The sequence below is a fragment of the Coturnix japonica genome, chromosome 18 (genome assembly GCF_001577835.2).
Source record: "Coturnix japonica isolate 7356 chromosome 18, Coturnix japonica 2.1, whole genome shotgun sequence".
Classification (NCBI taxonomy): Eukaryota; Metazoa; Chordata; class Aves; order Galliformes; family Phasianidae; genus Coturnix; species Coturnix japonica.
The window spans coordinates 2,701,773-2,724,539 of record NC_029533.1 but is presented as its reverse complement, the minus strand read 5'-3'; the positions used below and the strand labels follow the sequence as shown (position 1 = coordinate 2,724,539).

General features: G+C 37.4%; 1 protein-coding gene across 9 annotated transcripts in view; it reads right to left on the bottom strand.

Annotated features, from left to right (window-relative positions):
- B3GNTL1 (UDP-GlcNAc:betaGal beta-1,3-N-acetylglucosaminyltransferase like 1) overlaps positions 1-22,767 on the bottom strand; it is a 98,382-nt gene that overhangs the window by 59,264 nt on the left and 16,351 nt on the right. For 8 of the 9 annotated variants that reach the window (XM_015879847.2, XM_015879848.2, XM_015879846.2 and 5 more), the window contains exon 6: positions 9,405-9,500. In XM_015879847.2, the coding sequence (XP_015735333.1) occupies positions 9,405-9,500 (96 nt within the window). Of the gene's footprint in view, positions 1-9,404; positions 9,501-10,324; positions 10,420-22,767 lie in introns of those variants that run through there. The other variant, XM_032448307.1, reaches the window with a different exon arrangement.

Below are 22,767 nucleotides of genomic sequence, written 5' to 3'. Positions count from 1 at the left end.
AATGATTCCCATCCTCCTCCCAGAAAACCCTACGCTCAGATTAATGATGCAGCTCGTGCCTTGCAGAGGGAAGCTGAAATAATGACTCATTCTTCAGTCACGTTCTCAGATTTGTCTGTACAATTCTTAAAACTCAATTTCTAACAAAATCACATCGCCCTATTTCTTAATTAACTAATAGCTGTAGCACTGACTTGTTAACATTCTATTTTTCCCAGATGATAAAGACTAAAGCTTACCAGATGGGTGGCTTTAATTCCTCAGTGCGAATACCTGCAATTCACACAGACCTACAGAAGATACAGCTTAGAATTATTAGTGATTCTGATTAAGGTAGACAACTACTTCCCCAGTGCATCACCAGCACTACAAAATACACGTAGCAATACTGTCACTTTGTTTACCACGCTGTATTTCAAGTCAAATTGAACTTGCACCTGGAATCCTACTACAATAGGAGACTTTGAACATCACCTATCTTCAATATGGAACTTGAAACTAAAGCATTAGAGAAAACAAGCTTGCTACTGAAGCATGTAATTTCTTCCTTCCTCTTTACTCTAAAATTATTCATGTTACCTAGCTGATGAAAAAAGCCCAGGCAGCCCTAGGATTTGAGTCACACACAGAACACAGCAGATGCTTATCACAGACACTCTTCCTGCCTAACATGGAAAAGTGTGCTGCTCTCTGTATGACAAAGAACACATAATTTCTTGTTTCTGAGTGACAAAAGATATTTACCACAGATACCATTCAAGCTATTGAAGAACTATTTCTATGTTTTGTTTTCATCAGTTCAACAATTTCTATTTGTGTTCAGAAGCATTCCCTATTGCACAAACAGCCAGGGGACAGCCCTGCTTATTAGAATTTGACATTAGTGTGCTCCCATTTTATGACAGGGACATTATAATAAAAGCCATAGAAGAATGGATTCAAAGTACAACAACAGGACACCAGAAAATTGCTTCCGTTTCCAGCTGTCATTCTGAGCCTGAATTAATTTGAGATCTACCAGAAGCAGCTCCTTCCACTAAGTCATAGTTTTGTTCATTGCTTTCTTCCCATCATCTCCAAAAGGGCAAGGGGTGTTTCCTACATCTCTACAAGCCTAAACTTGCAACTCTACAACCTAAACTTGGAAATCAAAATGATTTGAGGAAGGCATTTTTAATCAACTTCTCTCCAGTGATACACACTGACTTATAAAGGTCTACCAAGCAAGAAGAAAATGGGAATTAATTGGACACCGCACCAGCATTATCATTACTCCCACAAACCCATTCTGTTTGAGACAAAATGAGCTACAGGTAAATAACTCTTTCAATTGCCGGGAGAAGCCTGTTGATATCAGCACACCCCAGGCCACCTGCAGCCACAATGATTTCAAAGAAAACTGCTCTGAAAGCAAAAGGGTATCACCCATCACATTTTATCTGCAGAAACTAGCTATCAATTTAAGTTCCTGCATAAAAATACATTAAAATTAGGGGTGGAAGTCATGCTTTAAATATGGTTTAAGCTAAAACAGAATGAAACATTAATGACTACTGCAGTAAATTAAAGAGTCAGCTGTTCTATGCATCCTAAAAGAAGGATGGAAGCATCTAGCAAAGAAATACAACAATCCACAGAAGACTGTATCCATAGACAGACCTCACAGAACAGAGCAGTGAGCTGTCCAGGGCCACCATTCTCCCAGCAGAGAGGCAGGGCCAAGGCCTCACAAAAGTGACTTTGTGTGATGTAACTGGTCGATAGCCCACAAAAACTGCTATCGCTGACGCCCAGCGTGCTGACAGGAAATAGTTGCTGCCTTGAGCCTTGATCTACCCACGTGAAATGGAGCTTGCTGGCTGACCACAGACCGGCCTCTGTTCTCTTTGTAATTGTCAACATCTGCTCTGCAGATCTATGAATAATTTTATGACACCAAAAAATTTCTCTCCTACTGACTCCAAAGGTTTTTTTTGTTGGTGGTCTTTGGTTTTTTTGTCTTTTTTTTTTTTTTTTTAAATATACGTGTAATCTAACACCAAAACTAAGAGAGCCTACTTTGTTCACAGGTTAACATTTACATCTTTCTGAAAGATGCCGTTCAAATGGAATTCAGAGGAGGCAGAGAAATCTAACACTGCTGACTGCTGGCTTTTCAAATCAGGTGGCCAGATAAATGCTGGCAGTTGACACTGTATACCATTCTCAAACACTGGGTGTTAACTGGAACAACACCCATTGCAGTGGGCTCTATGATAGCTACTTCCAGGAGAAGCAGCTGATTACCTCAACAATTAATGCCAACCACAACTAACCTTGACTCAAATATGTTACTTCTGAAGAAGTGAAGATTTAGATGCACCATTAGAGGCTTCACAGTTCAAGTTTCAATTAAAAGCAGAAAAAAAAATACATCCAAGGACAGCTTAACAGCACTGCCAACTGAAAACTCATTTTCCCTTGTCTTTCAAGCAAACCATTGTGGGCTGTAGGAACACCAAGTGTTAGTAGCTAACATTGTCAATTTTATTTTCACTTCATAAAAAGAGGGTTTTTTTTAATGTATTTCAGGGAAAATGTCATTAGGAAATACATGGATAAAGCTCAGGGGATGCAGCCACACCCTGCCCAGACAAAAAGAAAGAGAAAGGAAGAAAAACAGATGTATAGATGCACTGCCATTGGATTGCATAGAGAGCTGTTTGTGTTCATCAGAAGCGGGAGAGTGGAAAAAGCATTTAAAAAAAAAAAAACAATCACAAGGGGAGTAATCATACCTGCCAATACAATTCTCCATTTTCCAGGAGTGGAAAATAATGTGCTAAGTTTTCTTCACTCATGTGCACAACATAAGCAGACTGTTGGCTATGTGTGGGACAAAACCAGAACAAAAACCCAGCACCCACTTCAGCTAAAATGCCCAGTAAATACAGGCAAGAGCATGAGAAGCATAAAACTACATACAACCCTGCAGTGATATATATATCACTATATATATACATATATATATATATATATATACACATACATACATGTTATATATATATATATCACTCAATATGTGCTCCAATAAATTCAACAAGTTCAGAGCATAAATGCACGGAAAGCACTTCATCAGATTAAAAAGTAGCCTGATAAAATTTTGCTTTTCCTGGTTTAGCAACTCTGAAACACACTATAAATTGCACCAACTACTAATAGATCATAGCTTGCCTAGCTGCAGCATCAGAATTCCCAGTTTCATTAAGGAACTCTGCTATGAAAATGCAAGGTACAAAACTGCCAGGTATACATTTCCCCACTGCTGTCTTCTTCTGCTGTGGGAGCAGGCGCTGCAAGTGACACAAAATGCTAAACCCATTCACATCACAGAAACAAGCACATCCACAGAGGTGGCAGAGCCCCAGCAGTTACATTAGAAGGTAGACAAGGCCATTTCCTTCCTTGTTAAACAGCCCATGCACTGCAATCGATCTGATTTCCGTTTGGGCCAGGGCTTGACTATCCTTCTGCTAACCACAAAGCACATGCCTACCCCACCTCCTCTACATGTGATCATTCTACTTCTTAAAATGTGGGCTACATACACAAGCAGCCCACTTCTAGAGGAGCTAGATATATGCTAATCATCCTTAAGATCATGTAATTGGAATGAATGAATAGACAAGTATTATTCTGTATGAAAAAGGACATAACTCCACTGTTACGGTCGATCTAAGCTAACACCCTGGAAAGCTCTCTATTATTTCTTTATTTGCATAACTTCAAGCTCAAGAACTCGAACAAGAACAAATCACATCTGGTCCCTTATGTTCAAAACCTGCCACACTGAACCAAGTTCCATTTTCTTATTGACACAAAGGTCTCAAGCATCCCAGTGTAACATACACAGTTAATACAAGGGGATATGATGGATACTGTTTCCATTGAAATTCAGCTCCCTATACTAACCCCACCCCCAAAAAGCAAGTACCACCAAAGAAACCAAAGTTAAAAGGCAGATATAAAAGTATCACTACACAAACTCATGAGAGGTCAAACTGGCCTTCCAACCTGGAGCCCCCAGTGGGAAGCAATGCTTTCTCACTCACACTCCTGCTACAAAGAAACTGAAAATCCAGCACTGAAAACTAAGATCAAGAAAGCATTTTCTAGCAGTAAGTAAAGCTCACTTAACTTGTGCTCAAACACATTTTGAAAGGTGAAAAATTATTCTGTGCCTGATTGCAATAGAAGAATTCTTCTTTCCCCCTCCACATATAAGGTATAGAAGGGAGATGAATTACAGTAACAACATATGTTTAGAATCAATGGTTTTTCATCCTTCCTCTGTTAGGCAAAAGTAGGTCCCTTAAGCTAGAAGAGGCAATAAGGTAGCAGCACAAAGCAAGGCCTAAAGGCTGCCATGTTTGTAAACTACAGTATCAACAGGATAAATACGGAAGATCAAAGAAGAACAGAGCATTCAGAAGCTGTCAGCTATGGGCTTCTTTCACATCCCTGTGTTCACTTACCGAGTCTCAACATTATTTCAACTTCTTGCACTATTTTTCCAAGTTATTTTCAGGAGAATGGAGGAGGCATGGGCATCCACAACAGTCCAGAAAGTAGACTATGCATCTCTACAAACTTAATCCTTGATGGTTTTGCATTTGTTTTACTTGTCCCATATTGGTATAATTAATTAAAGTACTAGGCAAGAACATCACTAGGAACAAATCACTGCTCAAATCAGAGGCTTAATCTGAATGTCCATCAAAATCTTGTCATGTTCTGCCACACATGAATCCACCATGCTGCAGGACTGTACTCCAAGCTGCTTTTATAATATCCCTAATGCATTTAAATATTGCCATGTGTTATAAACCACAATCACACATGCAAATCAAACAAATATAATAAGAAGAATCTAAGTTATTTACACTCTCCTTTTTGCATGCCTTTAAACTCATGCAAAATCACTAACACACAAAACCTGTATGCATTTTTCAACTACTACAAAGCTGTTTCTGAAAGTTCAAGAACATTTGACCCTGAGATGCCTTTACATAAAGCCTCGCTAGGAAGTTCTAACGATGCTTTTAGTTCACAGATGTGGGTAAGCACTTCTCATTAAACTCTCTAGAACTTGATGAACGCCTTTGACACACGTTTCCAAACACCCATATAAACACTGAGTAGCTTGTGCAGCTCCATTTTATTCTCCTCTGGAGAGGAAAATGGATCAACCACAAAAGGAAGAAGCCAAACTTTGTTTTCCCCCCCTGTATGGTATATACATAATCCCATGCAAACCAACACAGCCTGCAGTATTTAACTAGTTTTTAACTCTGGTTGTGTCACTCAGAAAAGCATCAGCAATTTGCTGTTAACACATTTTTAGGTAACACAGGTGAAGGCAGAGGAAAATGTGACCAAAAAAAAAACCACCCAAGAAAGCACTGAATGTCTTTTGATCAAAAGATTAAAAAACAATGCAAGTGAGCTAAAAATAAATGCCAGGGCAGAGGTGGGGAGGGAAATCAATCAGCCTTTTATGCTTTTATTCTTAAGAAAGTCTTACTCCTTGTTCAGCTCTACCCTTAAGTAATGTAACTGGAAAACATGCACATGGCCGCTATCAGAATCATTATTTCAGTCCTGATGTACTGACAACCAAGCCTAGCACTTGCAAAGTAAGAAATTCTGTTCTACAGGTGAAGAAAACCTACATTCCAAGCTAGAAATTGCCCCACCTGTAAAATGCATCCCTCCCTCCAATCCTCTCTTACCAGTTCTGCCTGGCTCTGGGACTGCACAGCTGCCATTTGGCTGCAGAACTCTTACAGGGTAGTGCAGCTCCTTCCCACCACACTGGGCTTTCTGTAAGCAGATCACAAAGCACATCTCCACACCTGCCTGCCTCCTGAGTTGTAATTGTGGTTCCTGGTCTGCCTTGAAGAAAGAGGGCCAGCAGGAGCAAGCCACAAGGTGTGTGAGCTACTTCTGCCCTTCTCAGCCCACCCAGCTGCCCTCTCCCCTTGGAAACAGGAAGAGGTTGCCTATAGGGATGCACTACAACAACACAATATTGAGCATATTCATTTTATGTTATCAAATGTTTTGTTTAGATGGTTATTCCTCTAAATTATGGCTGTCTGCTCTCACCAACCAGAGAGCCCACTCCTATTGGCAAGCATCTCCACACATACCCGATTTCACAGGCTGCTTTCTAAAAGAACAACAATATGAAAGCAAAGAGGTTCATTGTCTAGGGGATAAAAAATGGCAGGTCAGATGGAATTACACTTCAGGCTGAATACAATGCTTCACAGACTGCCTGCGAGATTAAACTAACCTAAACAGTGATCTAACAGACATGGATGTGAACTTGGCTACGTTACTTACAGCCCACAACAACTCTAAGAGCTACTTGTATAAATGTTTGTGTAATTAATCCAACCTTAAACCATTTAGGAATTTTCACTTATCCAACACAGTAAAATTTCCAGTGTACAAAGAGCTGCACGATCAAACTTCAATCACAGTTCAAGCACAACTCAAACTCTGACATCCTTTAGATTAGTTTTAACCTGCATTTTTTTCCCCACTTATCCCAACATCAGAACAGTCAGGTATCTATATTTATTTACTTGTTTTCTTCATGTACCTGTCATCAATCTCACAAATACTGACAAATTCAAACCTTCTTGGGGAGTGTATTTTAACGCTTACATAACTATATGTGCAAAACAATGTTTTAATCACTTATAATCTATAAAGAAGATAACCTTAAACATAAACATCTTTTAAAGAGCAGTCTTCCCATCAGTATACTCTCTTTGTATTCCTTCACCCCCCTTCAGTCTCTGGGGTATATACTCTGAAATTTCACGCATACCATAAAGTATCTTTGGAATGTTACAGTATAATTGTTTAGAGAAACATTTAATGGATGAGCAAGCATCAAGAGGCCATGGTTAAGGGAAGGGAAAAGTTAAAATGCTGGAAGCATTTTGTACTGAATGATCTCAGCATGAAGACGGGGTACAGACATTCGATCCAAAAATCTGGTATTGACTCAGGCAATATAAAACCAGCAGCCAGCACTGAGGCACATGAAGCAATCCAACCACCTAACAAAACATCTGCTGCCACCCACCTCTTTCAAACTGTGCTTTAGTAAACAGCAACTGAAGTCACTGAATGCTACAGAACATTATTTGATTAATAACAAATATTATGATAGCAGATCATTGTCAACTCAATTCTTTTTTATTGGTCACTTACTGTCCCAATTTACAGCATAAATAATGACTATGTGCATGATGCAGAAATACAGAATGGAGGGGGAAAAAAGGCTGAGCACTGAGTACAGACACAGCTATAAAAAAAAAAAAGCTGAACATTCTTTCACTACAGGAAACTGCTGGAGACAATATGCTGTAAATTAAAGCCAATTTTCCCAAATTCCCTGAAGAACTGCTCCTCCCATGTATCTGACAAATCTCTTAGCAGAGGCTTATCATTATAGTTTTCTTGGGACTTATCTCCTGAACAAGAACATTATTAGAAGTACACCCAAAATAAAACACGTAGGTATTTCAGGAGGACAAAGAGGACAACCCCCTCACTGGCCTAACCTTATGCAGTTCATTCATACCAGAACTACTAGAGAACAGCTGAAATAGTTCTAACTCCCAGTTTTGTCTCATATCTATACTTTGTTAAATCAAGAAAAAGCAAAATAATTGTCTCCCTACCTGAATTTCTGACCAGAAGAATGGTTATTGAGGCAGGAGAAGTGATGCATACCAAAACATGCTGCTCTGAAATTAATCAGCTCTTCTAGCAGAGCTACAAAAGCCAGGCTTCATACAGACTTGTCTCTTGATTGATCATGGGTTGCAGCTGAAGCTCATCTCAGCATTGGGCAGTAAAATCTGTACCCAAGTGGATTCTGTTGTTCTTAACAACATGACTTACAGCTGGTGCAGCACAATGTCCTCTTGCTTCACACTTCCACAAATTTTTCAGAAACTTAACGTGTTTGAGGAACTACTATTTCTGGGTTACTTTTGGTATAGAACAGATAATACGTTCAAACCCAAAAGAGGACCACATAAATAGTGCAATTGTACAAATCTCATCTTGTTTAGAAACCCATCAAAAAGAAGCACAAGCATTTTTTATGCTGACTCCTAGCTCCAGTCCCAATATATACTCTAAAACTCCTTTTGAAAATGTAAAATGTGTGAATTTGAATATGCAAAAATAACGGATTATACATGTTACTAGATTAAGGCTTGAAGAGATATTTATAGAGATATAGGATTGCATTTTTCACACACCTCTTCAGTTGACCAGGCACAAAGCAATTTCAAAACTAGGATATTCCCTTTGATTTCCAGTTTAATTAATTACAGGCTCCATCCAGTGACCACTTCAGGACAGATGAAAAACAGCAGACAATGTAGGACAAGCTTTTATATTGCATCCTCAATTTGTCTTTCCTTTAAAAACATAGTGGTGCGCTACTACTGTGTACCCAGGTATTACTGTCACATAAACATATTCTGGTTTTAAAACCATAATTTTTTTAGTATACTCAAAGGCAGATCCAAATATTCACTCCATGGGGTAACATTCCCCATAACTACTTTCATTTGGTAAATTACAGAGAACCATAATACTACCGCTGGTTTTAAAACAAGGTCTATAGATGACTTTCTTTTGTTACAGTGACCATCCCAGAGCCTATAAAGTATGTCTTTGGGGGGTGTTATGGTAATTGGGAATACAGCAATGAAGTCTAACAAACATGGGTATGTTAATCGCTTCAACTACATAAATCCAGGAAAATCAAAAGCAAATGGCTTCTTACCACAGCATCACAAACCCCAATCGCAAATAGTTGAATCATGATGTCTGCTGGGATGCTTCCTGCTAACTCTCCATTAGATTTCTTATAATAATACTCAGCACACACATTCCTCCACAGGCTGGATTCATCTCTTCCACAATTCAACTTGTTTTTGCCAAAGTCTCTTCTAGTTCAGCATTGGCTGCCTGCCTAACAAAACAACCTATCTTTATGCCAAAACTGTCATCTTCAGTCCTAAAATGTATCTTACTTAAAAACACGTGTAGTGAGCACTACATTTAATGCTTGAAGAACTATTTTAACATGATCTCTAGAAAAATTTGAACAGATAAAGAAGCAGTCAGTATCTAACCTTTGTGTAAAGGCATCATTACGTAAAGATCACAGCACCACAAACTTTCTTGTTATTTAAATAATAAAATCCTGATAATCCAGGGAAGTTACCACGTATTGCCAAAAATGAAAAAAAAAAGTCTAACAAAATAAACCTTTCACTATATTTCTCTGTCATAATTTCAGTCACACCAGAAAAAAAGAATACCTGTGTAAGAAGCTGCTCTTCAGTCAGATTATTGACCCAACGAGTATACCGTTCAGTAGACTCTGGTGGCTCTCTTCTGATTTGGCAACCAATAATCTAAGGCAAAATGAGATAAGCAACACTGTGTTAATTGCTGTACACCCACATGGCAACAACTAAACAAATTCACAAAATTGATATTGGAAACATTGGAATCCAAGAATTAAGATTGCCTGCTCATGCTTTCTTAGAGCCCTTCTATGTTCATAATGTTACATAGTACAGTATGTCACAGCTGCTCTGCTCAAATGTAAGATAGCTATAGACTTTTAGAGACCTATAGAAAACTCTAACATGAAGAAACATCTTTCTAATGCTCTCAGCTTTGGAAATATTTGAATCACTTCAGCTATAATTTTCCAAAGAAAATAGTCCAAAGGCTTATCTAGAACCCAGGATTTCACCCAAAATAGTTTGATAGAAGCCAGAAAGTTTGGCAAATAGAAGAACAGAACTTGAGCAAGACTAGGCAAATAGTGCCATTACTATAACATCATATGCTACTTACAGTTCATTTTAAATAAGTTCAAAAATCTGTGTTATAACTTATTCATTGTAGAAGAATTCCTGCCATACTACAGCTCCTCTTTAGTTTACATATTTTGATGGATAGCTCCTGTTGAGGATGTGCTCATTTACTAATAATTAACATTAATTCATACCTATCAGCATTTCTGATTAGTAACACAGGATAATCAAGTTTTATACAAGAACAGTACAGAAGACTTGCTCATTTTCCATCATAAGTATGCATGTAAGCACACATAAGGAATATACATACATATGTACAGTGGAAATAATACAAGTATAATGTACAGTTAGAATAACACAAATATAGATGGAAATAAATAGCCAGAGAGTAACTAAGGAAAAGGACTCACCAACTCTGAGGCCTTCAAAATAGGGGCTTGCCAATATCAAGGCTCACCACAAGAACTCCACAAAGGAGCAATCTCCAGAAAAAGATGCCACCGTTGTTTTCAGCCCTTAAATGGGATCTGAGTGAGACGGAGTCAAGCTCCACCCCTTCTGGGAGCACAGCTGAATTACCTTCACCTGTGCTCCCACAGCTGACTCATCACTTGCCTCAGATGGTTAATCAGAGGTTCAGACTGTGATCAACCATTTCCCTTACAACATGTAAATGTACATACTGACACGGTAAAGCAAAGTCGATTCTTTCAGGTATGTCTATTTACAGAGCTTTAAACCCCATACAGATTGAAATAGTCAGGCTAGAGTTCTGTGCATACAGTTATGAATATATTTGATGTAGGAATAAAACCACTACCAACCAGCACTACAGAGTGACTGCTGACAATGAAACAGCACAATTTAGATTAATATTCAATGCATTCAAAATAAAAACCTTGGGAAAATGAAAAGAAAATTTTATAAGTATTTTATAAAACTAAACATGAAAGTCAGAAAAAACTGCAAAACACGTTTTTCTTAAAAGAAATTCTGTAACAGCCTCATATTTTTATTCAAGTAGTCACAGCCTAAAATCAACGAGCACAAAACCAAAAACAGATTTCACAAGGTAAGAGTTAAAAAGGACAACCTCAAACTTGTTTTTGCTGAAAAGCCATGTTGTGATTAGAGCCAAGTAAGAAGTGCAGTCATCTCTTTTTATCCCGAAATTTAAATGAGAAGCATTATCTACCTAAACATGCCATCTACACATAAAAAAGTTTTGCTTTCCAGAAGGCTTTCTAATTACTTTTAAACCATGTACTTTCACCAACAAACGAATTGTCATCTTCATTTCTCTTCCTCTAAGGAAAACAAATGACAACTTCTTCTAAAAGCAAAGAGCTCATGCTCCTATTGGTCTTTTGTAAGACTTCCACAGATGCAGCAAACCCACAAGCATGGCACATATAAGTGATCATCTCCCTCCTCTGGAAGACAATATTGTAGAACATCATTTACCCACATTTTCTGATTACGACAACAGCAGCGCAAAATATACATAGCAGTGTAAGTGCACATTATTGAGAACAGCTGCATTTTGGTCTTGCAACACAGCAGGAAAACAACTACAAGTGCACAACAAAGTTTGAGTTTTGTAAGAAATGAAATGTTCAAGCTTCCCTTTACCCTACTATAACACGGAAATGCTCTGCACAGCACAAAGGCTTCCTGATTTCTTTTCATTTTCACAATTAACATCACTCAAACTGCTTTGAGCACCATCTTCAGAGATGTTTTACAGACTGATCTTAAAATTGTCACTATACAATCATTTATATTCCTTGATCATTATTCAAAAAAATTCCAGGCTTTCTCATCTTCAGTTGCACCATTCCTCTCTCAGTGGGATTCTGACTTTTTATTGGAATTGCTGACTTATACAGCTGCAAGATAAATATTAACACCACTGAGTAACACATCCTGAGCCTTTGATAGAGCTCCTGTAAAGCATGGCTCATTTAAGCAGCTTTTTTCATCCAACCAAAGTCAGGTTTATTTAGAGTACAAACGGTTTCCTCTAGTTCCCCTGTGTAAGGTGTGGCATCAGAAACAACTGCACAGTTTCCCATTTCCTCCATGTTTCACAGAGTTCTTTTATCTTCACTGAATACTTCCTTATAGCTTATAAATACAAGTGAAACGTTTTTCACTATTGATTCTTTCCTAAGTTTGAAATTACTCTGACAAACTCCCTTCTAGCCCATTTTACATCCACCCAAACTTTCAGAAGGAAAAAGAAACTCTCCATATTAGAAACATTCTTTTCAATGTTGTGGATATCCATTTCCACACTAAAATTGAGTTCATCCAATGTTCAACTTTATTTTATCTGATAGACAAGATTATTAATATTATTATCCACACCAACCATACACAGTATATTCCTGTACTTAGAATTAAACTGTTAAAGAAGAAATGCAACACATACCATGCTCCAAATGGAAACAAGTTGAAATGCAACATTAACATTGCTCAGATATGAAAGAGTAGCATGAGCTGTAAGAACTATATATATGCACACTTGTTATTTTTACTTATAGCAATGGATCAATGGCTGTTCACGGAACAATAGAATTCTCATCAGGACAGAAAACCACAACAATCCTTTCTGCTACATCAGATGAAGAAACTCATTTTTTAGACGGACAACTACTTTGTTGAATGTATTAAAGCTAACTTACAGATATTCAGCTGTTTACTCAAATAAGCACTGATCTCTGTGCAGAAAAATACCAAACAATTTATAATTTACTGCAGCAACAAACTATGATGGATTAGAAATATTAAGATCATAAAAAGGTAATCTTATTTTTACCTGAGTTACTGTATTGGAATTGCTGAGTCAGAGCCTAAACCACTGATAGAACACCTGGAGAAAAGACCCAGTCAGCCCTGGGAGCACAGGTGAAGGCAGTTCACCTGTGAGACAGGAAGGGGTGGAACCTGGCTGCACCTCTCTTAGACCTCATTTAAGGGCCGACAGCCAGTGGAGAAGGTTCTCTTCCTGGAGTTTCCACCTTGGTGAATCTCTCCCCTATGACCCTAGAATCTTGAATCTTCTGATACAGGTGAGTGATTTTCTTTACTTCCACTATAGCACCTTTCTATCACCAATCTGCCCTTAATTATTACAACTGCTAACAAATCCATACTCTGAAAAGCAAAACAGATAAATTTTAAAGATATGAATAGCATAAAATGAGCTTTGAGGGAAAGAGTGGCCAAATGAAAATATACAGCACCCTGTGACCCTCCCCAGCTGCAGTTATTGCTTCATAGAAGGAATACACCTGTAGTATCTGGTCAGACCTGCCTAGGTAGCCTCAGATGTCCTATAGTGATATCCTACAGAATGATAACACTGTGTGTCTGTGTTTAGCATCTGAATCCCTCTTCCCTAATAACTCTGCTATGTCAGATAATAAGAGTCTTTAATGAAGTATATCTAACTAAGAGGATCAGAGTTAGTCACAGGTGTATTTTATGCCAATAAATTTGAACAGTTTTTAGGACTTAACTTTGTAGTGCTTTATGAAAACCAGTACAAAAGTCTCAACAATTAAAACAGTGGCTTCTCAATGAAACAGATGCTCCAAGCTGGTCACAGTACACACTGCTAGCCATAACATATAAACCTAATGAGCACACCCAGCCACTTGTTGATCAACATAAGATTCAGGGCGCTAATGACATTCAGAGGAAGTAGGTAGAATTATTGCATGGGTTACAAGATTGTGCTATGAGTATATATTTTATATATGTATAATTTATATATATATATGCATATACATATGCACTCGCTGTTCCATGAGTTACAAAATTGTTCCACTGAAATACAAGAGTATTTCTGGCATATGTGATAAGTATAAATTTCATTGTTCCACCCCCAACAGCAATGACAGACATTGCATGCCATAACTTGTCCCAACTTCTGACTAGTGTTTGTTTTTAAATACGATATCCAGATAGAGAGGTTTTGTTTTTTCATCATTTCAGTGTCTTGTTTTCCCTTGTGCATATGAATGGAAAAAGAAGTGGGTGAGAGGAAGTGGAGATTAAATGAGTTGACAGTAATTAAAAACAACTCATTTTCTGCAGATGTAGCTTTTATTTTTCTAGATAGCTACAACTTCCTGTAGCACAAAGAATCTTTCTTATTCAGCATAGAATCTATGGATCAGAATTCTCCTATTGCATGTGAGGATGCAAAATTTATCACTTGCCAATTTTAACCTTTCATTTTTTTTCTATTCTAGTATTATAATACAGGGGAACTGGACAAAGAGACACAGATGTGTAAATTACAAGGTATTACATACCCAGTGCTCACTACAATAATGTATATATATTACACAGGTATTTGTGTGTGTGTATATACAAACACATAATATACACACTGACAATCACAAGGACTTAATGTTCATTCATTGTAAAATCTAAAAAGCAATTTGGAGATGCTCATTTTGTTCAGAGAAGGAGCCAAGAATGACTAGGTTCTTAATTAGAGGTCTAAAACTATATGAGTCAATCCAGTTCTTCTCGGAGTCATAGAAGCAAAGCAAGGATCGTGTACCAGCACCATATAATTTGTTAAATCATATTCTGGGCTAGCAGCCTGTAATGCTATAATGGGATGATAATAGCAGGGTGGCAAAGTCTTTGGCTACAGCAAATGAGAATAGGTACAAATGCAGCAGCTACATATATAGAAATGAAGGAAAATTGCTGCTTTGGAAATACTTGGGTAGGAAGGGATCTCCAGCAAGAGATACTCTCACCTCCACTGCCAACCCTTAAATGAGGTCTGGGAAGGGGTGGATTCTGGCTTCACCCCTTCCAGTCACTCACGTACACTGCTTTCACCTGAGCTCCACTGGGTTGGCCCTGCCTTCCCACCAGGTGCTCCATCACTGTTTTAGGCTGTGACTTAGCATCCCCACTACACAGCCTAACCATCATCCTATTCCTTACAACTTTTAAATTCTGAAGCCCAAAAATCCTACCAGAATGATTTATTAAATTCTTAGTTGTGTCATCCTGCATTGTTCACTGAATTATCTATGAGACTAAAAAAGGAAGAATTAAAAGTTAGACAATATTAGGAAAGATATATATTAGGAATGTTATATGATATTACATCTATTTCCATTTCAGATTACTGGAGCAGGGAAGCACAGTTGTCTTGAAAAGGTTTATCAGCTGCATTTCCAGTTCTGCTTCTTGCTATTCCTACTTAGTGCGAGTAATTAAAGCTCTAAATCTAACTATATCTGAAACTCTCATTCTAAAAAATAGAATGGGATGGATACATTTAGGTTATTGCTGGATGGTATTTCCATCAAACTGTGATAGAGCCATGTAAGTATCTGTCCATAAAATAACAACCACAAGTGAAATAGCATCAATAACAGTCACTACTGCTTAGGCTTGATTTGACTGCCATTTAACCAAGTTTCTCTTATGATAATTGCATTTCATAATGAGTAATATCAGCTACAAGAATTCACAATCTTTCTTTTAAACACAAGAAAAACTGAATTTGGATATTGAGACAAAATAATATTAGTCCAAAAAATCCCAAGCTATTCAAAGATAAAGGATTTACAAAGAGTAACTATTTACTGAGCAGACTTTGCATTGAGTTACCAGACAAGTATATGGTCATTGCAATAACTAAAATATCTGCTCCACCATGAAAGCATCTAGCACAGGAAAAGCGAGAGTCTCAATATTCATACCACCATCTGTATTTCTGCATGTTGATCTTCCTTGGAGCAAGACGTAAAACTGATGTTGTTAAAGTGATAGAAGATTTTATTTAACTGACAGTAAATTTGTCTGGCAGCCTGTAACCTTTCAATTTTAATGTGGAAAAATGACATACTGATTGAAGACACTAGTGGCTTTACGAAGGTATTTGTGACCAATATGTAGCATAATCAAAATGAAAAATAAATAAATGCTTTTATGTGGTTAAAATCTTTCCAATATGGAATAGTCCGGAAAGAAGGAGGTAAAATAGATTTCCTTTGTTTTCTTCCTCTCAGTTTCCAATGGAGGAAGCAATATTCTTCAACATGTGGAATCTGTGAGGTGGTTTACATTAGGTATCAAAATACAAACAGCACATTTAAAGTATCTTCAGAAGTTATAAAGTATGTTGACAGCACTGACTCCCCAATGAAGTTCCTTAGGCCAGATGAATATCAGTTTACTCATGTCCCTATCTTGTGGCAGTCCCTTTGAAAGAACACCCTTTTAAAAACTTTGTTTGAAGTCCATAACAGGATGTTACAAGTTTGTTGTTGTTTTTGTTTTTAACACTTTTAGTGTTAAAAACTTTAAACACTTAAAAGAGTAACTAAAAACCAAGAAAGTGTGGAATTACTTTAATGAATTTGTATAAAACCCAAAAAATCGACACTTTGCAATCAGAATGGGAACAGCCAAACATTGCATCACATGTTTAAAAAGACTGTTGTCATACATATGGACTCATGAACTATGAACAGCACATTTTGAAGAAGCTGAAGTATCACTGAAGGAATACTACAAGTCTGAACAGGGAAGTATGAAACTTCAGACTACTTTAAATTATCTCAGAATGCAAATTAAAGCTATTTTCAAAGTCCTTTTTTGAAGGTGAATGAGTAAGCCCTAATATTTTTGATGACTAGGCTTAGGCAGGAAACAGTACCAGGCCTCAGTAGTGCTCATTCAAAATGTGCCATGCAGGGATAAGCGAGATCTATGGGCTCAGCCTCTGTAGTATGACTACTGTACATGTATGTAATCTAAATCTAATGCAAACTAAGTGAACACTTTGGATCCTGACAAAGCATTTATATCACCAGTTCTTTGCATAAAGCTTAGAAGCACTCATAAAAGAACAATGTTTGCACAATTTCAATTTTAAAACCAATTTGTGCATGTAGCTCCATAAAGTGTGTTTGGATTAATGATATTTATTACCAGTTAAATATCTAACATGAGGAGGAGGAGATTTTGCTTTTCAAATGTTTCATGCTTCAAGTCAGTTTTAAAAATGAAACATGCTGGGAGTCTACACAGCAGTCAGACCTTCATTAAATATTAAATTCCAGTAGCCACCAGCATTTGATGAGTTTCTTGACATGTGGAGGCCATACTAAAGGCAAATTTAATTATGAAAGTGGTACAAGTTGGGAAGCTTCTCATTTTGAGTATCTGATAAACTGTAGAACAGACTTAGAGTGACACTGTGACTCAGAAAACATGCCATGGTTTTTTCCCTGTAACAGAAAATTTAGAAGAAGGTATTTAAGGAAACTGCCTTATAAGAAGCAAAGACACACCTGAACTCCAGCAATCCAGGTGATATACATGGAAAGGCCCAGTTAATGAAAGCCACCCTAAAGATAATACTTTCATTGTTAAAGAAAGAATTTTCATATTCTTCAGTGCAGAAAAATAATTTTATTTCCTTGAATAAACTCCATTGCCAACAGCACAGAAGGAAACCTTCCAGCTGCTGCTCTAGTCTTTCATCCTTCATAAGAGAAAAGATTATGGAAATATTATAGATAATCTTTAACAACCTCCATTAATACTTTGCCAAAGTCACACATATATTTTTATGCATATCTATTTTTAAGTATTTATACTGGATAGTTTTATTTGGCGTATCTTCCATAAGCTGATAGAAGTCACAGGCAGTGCAAGTCTGTAGTAATGAAGTCCTAATAGACAGATTTCTTACATTGGTTCATGAAAATATGTTTTTTTCTGTACCATTTTTTTCTTCTGGATAAAAAATGATCTGATTTTAGACAACTGCAGTTAATCACCTCAGGAATACAGTTCCATTTTCCCCTCTGCTCACACCAAAGAGGAACCAGGCTCCTCAAATCTACTTAAGCCTTAACCTACTTAAGTTTAGTGGGGCAAATTCTGACTAAAAGGGTTAAGCAAACAAATTCAATCTATTCACCTATGTTTTGAACCATGTCAATTCTCTCCAATAGCTGCTACATAAAGTGAAACTTATATTAAAGCTAAACTCTATATGCATTGCTTGCTAGGACACGTCTGGGCAATACACGTTGATCTGTCTCAGATCTGCTGAGTAAGACAGACAGAATAGCTAATGCAAATTAACCAAGGGAAAACAAAGATTACTCATGCTCAACACGATTAAGATCTTAACGTGTTTATGTCCAAAATAGAAGTATTTATCAAAGAACAATCTGCTAAACTACCTGCAACAAGTGGAAGATGAAACAATTAAAAGGAGATTGGTAAAACCTGGACTTCAGTGCAAGACATGACACAATGAGAGATTACCAACAACCATTAACTCATTACATATAGGAAGGATGGAATTTAAATAGAGGGGCTTTTCTATCACACTAGAAAGGTAGTATTTCAACATCACGTAATTATGTTTAATGATGGTGTAGTGAAGCTTCACGTATGCTGATTATCTTTTCACACCTGCAAAATTACATACAAGATCCTACTTACCTCTTTTTATAGTTCTGAGTAAAACAGTAATTGTAGTAGAGAAATGGTAATCATTTCAGGAATAAAAAGGTTCAGACTACAGAACTGAGTAGATGAGGAACGGCGAGGCCACGCCAGAGACAAATCTACTTCATTTTCTTCCTGACTGAAGTCCTTGTCCATTGCATCGCACTACCTCGGTTAAACAGCACCTAGCCTACAGGTCCTGAGAATAAGCCTATAAGATCTATTATAGGTCAAAAAAAAAAAAGTCTGTCAACATTCCAGGCTGACTAGAAGTTGTGACGCCGCTGTGAGAGCAGATATAAGCAGTGCCAGTACTGTTGTAGTGTAGGAAATGCTAGCTCAGGTTCAGCACTGCTCTAGTCATAGCCATGGAGCTCTGAGAGTAAATCCTTGTTTAAGTGCAAAGTAATTATCAGACTGCATATTAATCATTTTGACTTCCAAAAGAAAGTACCGATGAGGCACAGCATGTAGTCTGAAGGCTGTTATTTTCAGGACCACTCCAACATTAGACTATTAAGACACAGCAAACAAAAGGCTTTAAGAAGTGACCAACTTTGTTGGCATCTGGAACACAACCACTACATTGCCAGTATTCCCAAAATGCTGTTGTTGACTGCCAGTGTATCAGGTGGTCTCCCTCTTTATTTTTTTTCCCATTTTTATTTCTTATCTCTCCCTCTCCTTTCATCACAAAGTAGCCTGGCCTGGAACAAAATAAATATAGCAATCTCCTGCCTTTATTCCAGGTTTCTGATAACGCAGGAACAAAAAGCCCTGTTAATTTAATAGATTATGGAACAGCTGCTCAGTAAAATGCATCAGTGAAAAACTCTGCAGAACTGGGCAGCACTCTGAGGAGTGATGCTGCACTAGAACTCTATCACAGTTGTTTCTACATGTTTAGTTATACCTGACATCAGATGGATAAGAACATGCCTTAACTCTTCTGCAAATCAAAGCCACTTAGAACACACTATTTACATACAGCGTTCATTTTGTATACTGAACAATCAGAGCACACTCTGACTTACAGAGCTGCTCTGATAAGCAAGAATGTGTGGACACCATTCCAAACTACCTAAAAGTACCATCCTCCTTCCAAGGAATAGAGCTACATCTAAAATATGCAACAGATCATATCAGAATGGCTATTAATCCTGTTGCAATCAGAACAAAACAACCCTCAGTATTGTTTAAGCCATTCCCAGTGCCCTCATGGATTAACATATAAAACCCTGTCTCTTACTAATACAAAAATAGTTGAAGCATTGTAATCCTTTAGGTATTTTGAAAAAGAATCAGATCTCATTATTATGGCAACCATAAAAACAAACAGAATGCTGACCTTAAAAGTGGTCTTTCACATTATCTACCACTAAAACTATTCATTTCAATTATACTTAACAGAGACTATCTGCTCATTTTATTGTATGCTTCTCAGCTCCCAAGAAAGTCTCGCAATTTCAGATATCAGTTTAAATGAAAAAGGGAGAAGCTAAAAAGACTGATATCATCAATGAAAGCAGATCCTTTTAGGCACAAAAGAAAATGAAGTGATTGTTTTTTCTCTGCTGCGAGAACATTCAAGTCAGAGATATCTAGCCAGATGCACAGGGCTAAATAAGGATTAGAGAAAGAAAATGGAGAAGGGAAAAGAAGTCTTTCCGACATGTATTAGAAAAGTGCAACAGGCCCAGGTGAGTAGAACATACGATAACAATATAAAAACCTTATCTGTTAGGATATAACTTTCAACCCAGAGGCAGATGAGGTCTGTGAACTCATAGTACATCCTAAATTGTCACCGTTCACTCAGTCCAGTCCACCATCTTCGGGTCACATTAACCAAAGACACATACAATTTAGTCAGTTGCTCAACAATTCAAATAATGCTATAGGTGAAAACTGCCTTAGGCATTACAGATATTGACCGCAGTCCAGGTTACAACATATGCCAAATCTTTGCTTTAGAAATGCAAAACAGCAAGGACTTCTGGTTGAGAAAATACATGCTGAGAAAGAGGCTAGTGGTCTTTTTAATACAAGAAAGGTGTTCGCTCTGATGCTGGGACAGATTCACTGCTCAATCTGCTAGTGAAAAGGAAATAACCTTATTTCCTCTGACTGTATTTTAACATCAGCTACTGAGAAGACATAGGAAATGGTCAGGAAGAGCACACACACACTGTGGGGGTACACATACACTCAAAAAAACAGTGGTGAGAGGAGGAGTAAGGTCAACACCTCACCATGCTAAGAAGACGTTACACTGCTTGAAAAACACCTAGTATGGCTCTAAGACAAATGGAGAAGGTCAGTGGATTTTAAGCGTGGACAGCACACCTGATTTTAGCATCCCTTTACTCCTTTCAATACACAGAATCCTTAGGAAAATCAAAACACTGGAAGAGTTCTCCAAGCGCCACAACAGCACAGTAGCTTGGCAAAGCACTGCCAGCTACCTATGCATCTCATGGATGAGGAATTTCCTAGATATACTCACCAGAGGTCAGGATGATAGCAGTTCTAGAAAGCTGCATTTAATAAAACCATAATGTATTACTAATTTGCATTTTCAGATCCAAAATACTCCAATGTGAACCTTTCCAACAACAGGACATCTCTGTCATATAGGATTTATTTATTTTAAGTTCTGAATAATAGCTTAGGTGAGTAGAGAGGAATTTTTGTTCCGTCTTTTTAGAAGCATGATTAAGTAGTCCCCAGTACAGGAAATGGACTGATAAAGCTAAGGGCTACAGCAGCATTATTCTGCTACCTGATCCTGGGGGCAAGCTGAGAGACACCACTTTCTTTGTGGAACAGCTGGCTGGGGATTCATTCCAAAGGCATCTGATACTTTTGGTGCCACTGTTTATTGAGCAGACTTCAAGTCAGGGTAAGGCAGTCTATACTTATGGTCAGTACATCTGTGGATAGAATGTTCTCACATCTTTTTTCATGGTAGCTGAAGCTACATCAGAACTATCACTGGTCCCTGGACCACACTGATGTGCTCAGTGGAAATGCTGAAGATGTTCTTTTTTCATTTAAATCTTTGAACTATAATTCTGGAAAACACAGTATTAATGCAAAAGATATCCCTCACATAGCTATTACAAACATTTTCTATATCTATAACATAGAAAATATGTACCATGCAATTCAAACATGTATTTATATAACAGAATTTTAAAGCAAAAAAAAGAAAGGAGGTCATTGCCTACAAAGCTCAACGGAAATTCTCTGATTCAGTAGAAGGTTGAGAGAGGAACGCTCCTTGTGCAGAAATGCTCCTTATGCATTTATGTCTTAGCCATTTCATTAAAATTTAAGCTTAATTAAAATTTAAGCTTACCCTTTTAGTAAGCTTTAGAAATAAACAATACCTTCCTAAATCAGGACCGTAACTTTAAATTAGCAGAGAGCATACAAAGAACAAGTCTGTGTTACTTAAAACATATAATGAAGACATACTCTCCAATCTTTACTCGATTCCCATTTAACAGCTCATACTCAGTGTTGTTACGTACTAAACTATAACAATATAAACAAAACAGCTGAAGTGTTTTCTGAATAGACCACAAATTGTCTAGTTGAAATTAGCCTAATTAAAAAAGTCTCAGTATATGCACACAGAAGTCATACAAGCAAGAAACACGATAGCTCTTAACACCAGTTTCCACAGAACAACTGGATCTACTTGTCTCTCCAGTTCTTTGGCATTTCACTACAGAAGTAAATTAACTGATTCATATCAGAACAAAAACAACCTTCCATGTATTTTTTTATTATGTTCATAGTACAAACAAGGTTAACTGCTTCTCAGGCGCTACTAAAACTATAATTTCATAAATTACATTGAAAGGGTTATCATATTTCACAAGAGACACAACACAGGTGTTCCAAGGAGCAGGTACACATCCCACCACTAACCAGCAGGTTGTTTGGCAAGCATTTCTTAGCTGAAACAACCACAGTAATCTCTACTTTGAAGTAAGTGTGTCTGGGAGAAAAAGTTTGAAAGACCTTTCATTCCTAGATGGTGATAACCTGAAAATTGCCTGTTTTGTTAGGAGACCTGCAGAAAATGCCTTCTTGACAGGGGTCAAGTGACCTTTCATTGCCAGAAATGCCTTGCACACAGCCTGAATATCTTGTGAAATTTTCTTTACTTATGCCACTTTTTGGCAAACACTGTTGACAGGAATACAAAGTCAGACTTCAAGTTTATATGGGAATTTATGTCAGCAGCACCGACAAAGTAATTGGCACTGAAAGTCATTTTTATTATTTTCAGGTATGGAGAACATAATACAGAAATCGAAATAATATA